General features: G+C 35.0%; 1 protein-coding gene across 1 annotated transcript; it reads left to right on the top strand.

Moving 5' to 3' along the window:
- The first annotated feature begins 6,135 nt into the window (after positions 1-6,135).
- Positions 6,136-7,871, top strand: LOC120073669 (uncharacterized). Its single transcript, XM_039026473.2, has one exon. The coding sequence runs from the start codon at positions 6,203-6,205 to the stop codon at positions 7,613-7,615; it is 1,413 nt and encodes a 470-aa protein (XP_038882401.1). The 5' UTR covers positions 6,136-6,202; the 3' UTR covers positions 7,616-7,871.
- The last annotated feature ends 236 nt before the right edge of the window (positions 7,872-8,107 follow it).

Below are 8,107 nucleotides of genomic sequence, written 5' to 3'. Positions count from 1 at the left end.
AACATAAATTACCTTTCCGTGTTCTTAGAGATTTCTACCAAATTATGGGATTGTAGTTAAGCTTTATTTTCAACTAAAATTTTTTCTAATGCTATATTGAAAATTAATAGCGAGCTTATTTAAATCTCATGTTGTTTATTAATAACTAAATCGTACATGACATAATTATTTTGTTGTAATGCTTTGTCTTCTTCATAAAAATTGTGTGTCCTAGAAAATTGTACTCCCAAGTTGAATTTCAAATGTGCAACTAACAACAAAAAAGTTGATCGATGAATTCAAACTTGGGAATAGGGGTCAATGTTGTGGGTGAATTTGGACCTGACGAAATAGTTAAAAATTCAAGAAAAAGTAAGGAAAGATAAATTCAAGATCAAATGAATTTATCTAATAAGATTTAATCCTAACTTATTAGGATTAGGAAAGAACCATCTAATTTTTATCCTAAGAGAAAAATGTGAACTTCATCTCATTGAAGATATGTATTGACGTGGAAAAAAAAAGTAAAAAAAAAAATACTTTCTCTCTTATTTTATTCATTGTGCAGAATACATTATATATACAGATAACCAATGAGAGAAGACTAATAACTACCATTGGAAAAATAACAATAATCCCCCCCCCCCCCCCCAAGTTAGACTATACAATTTTGACAAACCCAACTTGGATGTTATATTAGAAAAAACAGAGTAAGGAAGAGCCTTAGTGAATCCATCTGTGGGCTAGTGGTGAGACTGAATAGGCAACAATTTTATATAACCATTAGCAGTTTGGTTATCACAATATATCAGTGATGGTCAATGAACAGGAACAAGAAGATCATGAAGCAAAGAATATAACCAAACAAGTTCACATGTTGTTGAAGTAAGGGCTCTATATTTAGCTTTAGCTGAAGACCTTGAAACCACAGTCTGCTTTTTAGATTTCCAAGAAACAAGAGAGTTACCTAAAAATATGCAAAACCCGGATGTAGACTTCCTTGTGTCAGGGCATGAAGCCCAATCAGAATTTGCAAAAGCACGAAGCTGGAAGGTTTCTGCAGGTGATATAAAAATACCTTACCCGGGGGCTGATTTTAAGTACCTCAACAAGTGATAAGCTGCTGATAGATGAGCCTTACAAGGCCAAGCCACAAACTGACCAAGTTTTTTTACAACAAACACAATATCCGGTCTGGAAATGGTAAAGTATCGGAGTCTCCCGATTAGCCTTCTATAAAATGATGGATCACTTAGTAGATCTTAGTTAGAATGTCTGAGTTTAACATTAGGATCCATTGGGGCATTCATGGGCTTGGCACCAAGAAGACCAGCATCTTCTAGAATTTGAAGAGTATAATTTCTTTCTGAAATAGAAATCCCTTGAGATGATCGAGCCAATTCAAGTCCCAAAAAATATTTCAACTAACGAAGGTCTTTGAGCTTGAAAGTGACATTCAACAATTGCTTAAGTTCATCAATAAGCTTCATATTGGCACCAGTTATTATAATGTCATCAACATACACTAGTAAAGCTAAAAACGTTATACTAGAGCCTCGAACAAAAAGGGAATAATCAGCCTTAGACTGCTGAAACCCAAGAGAAACCAAAACATCAGAAAACTTGGCAAACCATTGACGTGAAGCCTGTTTAAGACCATAAATGGATTTCTTCAAACAACAAACAAGCTTTCCATTCTGAGAAGTCACAAGTGTATAGCTAAGTGGTAGTTCTATATACACTTCTTCAAATAAGTCTCCATGAAGAAAGGCATTATTCACATCAAGTTGAATAAGAGGCCATTGATAAGTAACAGCCAAAACAAGAAGAACCCGAACAGTTACTAACTTTGCTACAGGTGAAAACGTCTCTATGAAATCCAATCCTTCCTATTGAGTATAGCCTTTAGCAACAAGCCGAGCTTTGTACTTCTCAATAGATCCATCCGCATGGTGTTTAACCTTAAAGACCCACTTGCAGCCAATACTATGCTTTGAAGGAGGTAAAGGAACAACCTCCCAAGTGTCATTGTCTTCCATGGCCTGAAGTTCAAGTTGCATTGCTTTGTTCCAATGATCATAAGGTATAGCTTGATGATAAAATTGTGGTTCATAATGAGAGGAAAGGGCAATGGAGGAAGTGTGAAAAGTAGGTGAGATATGGTCATAAGAGAGGGATGAATGTAAGGGATAATGTATGGAAAGGCTTGGAAGGGAGGTCTAAGTAGTTAGACTACAATGATAGTCTTTAAGGTATGAAGGAGGTTTTAAGGTTCTGAATGTTTTTCGAATTGGAATAAGAGGTTGTGGATTCTGAGATTCTAATAAAGATGGCTATTGAGATGAAAAAGAAGGGCTTGAAGAAGAGGGTGAATGTTTAATGTTGAAAGGGAAGGAGATGTAATGGTTTGAGAAAGTGATGGAATGGTATGATGGGTAGAAGATTGAGGATCTGAACATGGAGGTGGTGTAGGGTGATTGACAAGAGGAATTTTTGTCTACCCACACGTGAATATTAATGTAAAACCCCTTGTTGTAAAAAAAAGAAAAAAAATCAGTAAATGATAGCTTAGAGGCATTATCAGAACAAAAAACTTTGATTCTCTTATTGTATTGAGTCTCTATATATGCAAAAAAAAAAAAAAAAAAACTGGGGTATAATCTTCAAAACATCATTTTTTTTTTTAAACATGAAAACCTAAGTGAATCTACTATGATCATCTACTAAAGTAAGGAAATATCTATGTTCAGCATGGGTACAAGTAGAAAAAAGGCCCCAAATATCAGCATGAAACAACTTTAAAATAGCAGATGGCCTATTATTATGAGACTCGAAGGATATTTTTTTTTTCTTTGCTAAAGGGCATATGTCACATGGATGTGTACTATTTAGTGTATGAGAATCAATATTTAAAACATGTTTCAAAGTAGATAAACGAGAGAAAGATGGATGTCCAAGCTTGGCATGCCACATGGAAGAAGAAACAGTGGAGGCAGCATTTAGCAGCATTTATAGATATAGCTTGTAGGGTATCTTTAGTGGTATGAGGTTGTTCAACAATGTACAAACCATCACGCAACCTACCCTTGCCAATCATCTTCAAAGTGGACTTTGCCTGAATATCACAAGAATCAATGGAGAAGTATACATACAAGTTACCATAAGATGTTAAGGAACTGATAGAAAGCAAGTTGTACTGAAATTCGAGAACATATAGGACATGATGAAGAGTAAGATAACCAAAAAGTGTGGTGGAACCAAGAAAGGAAACTGGAATTCTTGTGTTATCAGGCAGAACAACAGTCGTGCTAGTTGGTTGTAACTCGTTAAACAAATGCTTTTGAAAACATATATGTGTGGAAGCCCCGGAATCAATTATTCATTCATGTTTAGAAACAATTTGAGAACAAATACCTGCTACATGTGTCACTAAATCAACATCATATTTGGCCATAGTAAGCTTGGACTGAAGCATATTGATAAGTTGTTGAAGAGTGTCATTGTTGATCATAGTTCAAGTGGATATAGTAGCAGAGTCAGTGAGATTGATGGAAGAAGTGGAAGTAGAATTAGGTTTATGAACTTGATTTTATCATCCTTTATGTTTGTAACCAGGTGGATACCCATGGAGTTTATAACATTTATCAGTAGGTCAATTTTTTATGGGTGGAGCAATAGGTACAAACAGGTCAATTTTTGTTATGTTTTGAAGATGGCTGGTGATTCTACTGTGAGGTATTGTCAAATTTGCGTGTAGCAAATGTAATTACAGAAGAAGGAGGATTGGCAACAGAAGGATGTTATTCTTGTTGAACAACAAGGGAGAAGGCTTTGTTGATGGGTGGAGCAAGGCCCATGAGAAGAATTTGAGAGCGAGCATAATTGAAGTCATCATTGAGTCCCATCAGAAAACAGAGGAGGTATTCAAACTGAATAAAATCTTCTATGGACTTGACTCCACCACAAGTACACTTTCCACCGGTGCATCCAAGGCGATAAGACATATTCATCCCAGAGACTCTTCAATTTCGTGAAATACATGGTGACAGAATCTTGTTCTTGTTTGAGATTGGATAATCCTCGTTTCAGATGAAAAACATGTGGTTCATTCGTAAGATCGAGCCATATTGCTCGAGCCAATTCGGTGAAGATGATGCTTGATGAGATTCCTTTAGAGACGGAATTCAAAATCCAAGCAATAACAACATTATTGTTGTGAATCCACAGAGGAAGAAGTTCACCTGTAAGTCAAGGGAGGGATCCATCAATAAAACCCAACTTATTTTGGATGGAGAGGGCAAGAACCATCGATCTACTCCAAGAAACGTAGTTGTCATCAGTGAGAAATTCTGAAACATAAATGAGATTAGAAGTATCGTTGTGATGAAGAGCGTAAGGGTTGTATTGATCTTGATGGGAAGATGCAATCTGGTGATTGGAAGATTGGCCGATGAGGACGGATCAATCGGAGGAGAAAGATTTGGATTAGGGAGGGTCATTGTGATTACGCAGGGGAAGGGAAAAGTTAGGGATTTTTATTCATCTGATACAATATTGACGTGGAAAAAGGAAAGTAAAAAAAAAAAATAGACTTTCTCTCTTATTTTATTCATTGTGTAGAATACATTATATATACACATAACCAATGAGAGAAGACTAATAAATACCAATGGAAAAATAACAGCAATAACAAAAATATTGTTACAACTAATAATATGGGATCTTAAACTTGAATTAAGACTTCTAACTTTTTTCTCTTTTTTATAGTTCTCATCTTTGACATTGGCATCAGAGCCCCATTTTTTGGGTTGTTTTCAATATAGTAAAGTGAACCAAAATATTTACAAATATAGCAAAATATTACTGTATATTAATGATAGACACTAATAGACTACTATCATCTATCAATGATAGACACTAATAGACTACTATCATCTATCAGTGATAGACATTGATAGACTACTATCATCTATTACAGATAGACACTAATAGACACAGATAGATGTCTATCAGTGTTTATCACTGATAGACGGTGACAATTTGCTACATTTGAAAATATTTTCTGCGGTTTCATTATTTAAAACAAATTTTCTTTTCTTATATATATATGTTCTCTTTTTCTCAAATTACAAATTTACAGTTGTTGTCACATGAAGATCTTGTGAATTTTATCCTGTCCAAAAGTTGAGATCAATAGTTGGTGTCGTATGTTGAGACGAAAGTGATCTACTAATACAAAGTCAATAATTTTTGTAAACATTAAGAAAATCAAGGCTATGACAATTTAGTTCTCTTACTGACTTAGGCATGGGAGCCTTTTTTTCTTTGTTTTGAAGGTCCTCTTTTTCTCAAATATCAAATTTATTGTTGTTGTCATTTGAAAGTTAGATTCGTTATCTCTTAACCAAAATTTGGTATCGATAATATCAAACAATGAAAACCTACACCACTTGGAAGAAACAAACAAAATTATGAGAAAAGTGGGCTTCCAAAACTCACAATCACCCACGTGGCATGTGGTAAAGTGGTCCAACATAAATGGAATTGCAATAAGAAATGAACAAAACTTTCGCATAGTTGATAGGTCACGCCATTTGATGTGTGTTCTTTTAGGTCGAAAATTCAATTTCACTTTGCCAAGTTTCATTAGTATCCCTAAATTCGGGAAAAAAAAAATAAAGACTTTTTGTTTCTTACTTTTTGTTTCGGTGTCCTATTTTTTCAAAACAAAGTATTATTTTATCTTTTTTATAATTCTAAAATAAAATGGATAATAAATATCTAAAATTATTGGAAAATTCTTATAAATAGAAAAATCTCAAAAATATTTATACTTTTATCACAAAAAGTTTAATAAGTACTTTATACTTTTTGAACTTTTTACTATACAATATTACTATTTTTAAATATTTTTTTATATCTAAAAAAAGCCCCAAAATTAAATATAATATAAAAAATTTCAATATTTATATTCTAAAAACATATTTTTCATGTAAAATTTTATTAAACAAGAAAAGAAAAGTAGTATACCGAAACATATTTTTGTATTTTTCTTAAAATGAAATATATTAAAAAAAAAAAAAAAAAAAGAAAGAAAGAAAAAAGAAACTAGTTGTCTTAAGTTATCTATGTGTCACCATTCAAGTACTTGTGTATGTATATAAATAGAGGTTGGGAATTGGGCATTAGTATCCACGAAGAAGAAAAGAAGAAGAATAAGAAAATGGCGCTCCCGCTTCCCAAGTACGTTGCATTCAGGGACCGTGATCTTAAGAAGTACCTTCAATACCTTGATCATGGTCCAGTTTCGGGCTCCCTACAATACTCTTCTGATAACATGGTGAGCGTGTATACAAAGTTCGAGTTGGAGCCAGCCAAGAGCGGCGAGATCAATTATGTGAACATAAGATGCTGCTACAACAATAAGTACTTGGCCTCCTCCAATGATGACAAATATTTGGTGACTCCCTTCGTTGACAAGCCTAAAGAAGATGTTAAGTCATGGCCATGCACATTATTTAAGGTCGGCAACTATATTTCTAGTGAAGGATATTACACATTGTTCGATGTCTGGCGACAAAGATTGGTTTGTCCATGTATAAACAGCAACAATTATGATGCTTGCCTCACAACTAGATATGGCAGCAATGAGGGGAATGTCCAAAAAATCCACCAATTTATTGACTTTGAAGCCTTGCTCGTGCTCCCCAAACGAGTGGCGTTTAAGGGCGACAATGGATTGTATCTCGCTGAGTATTATTACAATGATTGGGAATATATGCAGTTCAATTGTGATGACATTGGAAGCTCGTATGTGAGCCACCAAGTGTTCACCATGGCTGATGGGAGCATTCGAATCAAGTGTGAAAAATCGGGCATGTTTTGGAGGCGTGACCCAAACTGGATCTTGGCGGACTCATCTGACACGACGGCTAACGACGTAAACACCTTGTTCTGGCCAGTCAAGGTTTCTAAAAACACCGTGGCGCTTCGCAGCCTTGCCAATAACAACTTCTGTAAGAGACTCACTGCTGATGATAAGGAGGATTGCCTCAATGCTGCTGCCGAAACTATTACTAAGGAAGCAACACTAGAGGTTGTCGAGCCTGTTATTTCAAGGGAGATCTACAATGTGCAGTATCGAACTATGAATGCAAGGATCTACGACGAAAAGGTCGTGTCGATGGCGACTGGCGACGCTACCAACGGCGGCACGGAACCGACAAGTATGGAGATAGATTTGAACTACAAAAAGGAAAAGACTAAAAGTTGGAATTCCTCACTCACCATGAGTTTGGGTATAACGACCTCCGTCAAAGCTGGCGTTCCTGGCATTGGAGAAGCTGGAATTGAAACAACATTGAGTTTCAGTGGGACTTACGAGTGGGGAGAAACGCTTAGCACTTCCGAAGAAGTCGGGACAACGTACACTGTTAATGTACCAGCACAGACGAGGATGAAAGTGACTCTTCTTGCAACTATGGGCACATGTGATGTTCCATTTTCATACACACAACGAGACGTTCTTAGGTCAGGGGAACAAGTTATTACAAATTGTGATGATGGTGTTTATATTGGAGCCAATTGCTACAACTTTAAATATGAAAACAAGCCTCTGCCTCTCTCATCACCATGAATATGGAGCTTAGCTTCCTCTTTGCCGTCATCGTCTCTACTCTCTCCCCATCAATAAATGACGATTATGTCGTGTTTGGTGTTGTATTTGTTTTAGTTGTCATTTTATTTTGCTTCAGAATGTTGTGTTTGGTGTTGTATTTGTTTTAATTGTCTTTTTATTTTGCTTCAGAATGTTGTGTGTAGCTTTATTATTTCTTGTTATGGATGATAAAGCTTGAAATAAATTTCTAAATTAATATTATTGTTAAATTAAATACTCTTTTATTTATTTATTTATTTATTTTTAACACGAACAAATTGTTATACACTTGAAGGAACAAAACAACCACTCCTAAAATCAAATAACACATCATTATGGTCGGAAATAGTGTGTATTAATTCCAATAACTCTATCATAATCTAACTACTTCTTAGTAAGACTTGAATGGATACAAATTTAGAATACTAAAGTTTTTACATCTTTTCTTGTACATTCAACACTAATTTTAAA

The sequence above is a fragment of the Benincasa hispida genome, chromosome 3 (assembly GCF_027475165.1).
Source record: "Benincasa hispida cultivar pf3 chromosome 3, pf3_genome.v1.1, whole genome shotgun sequence".
NCBI lineage: Eukaryota > Viridiplantae > Streptophyta > Magnoliopsida > Cucurbitales > Cucurbitaceae > Benincasa > Benincasa hispida.
This window is presented reverse-complemented; position numbering and strand designations above follow the sequence as displayed.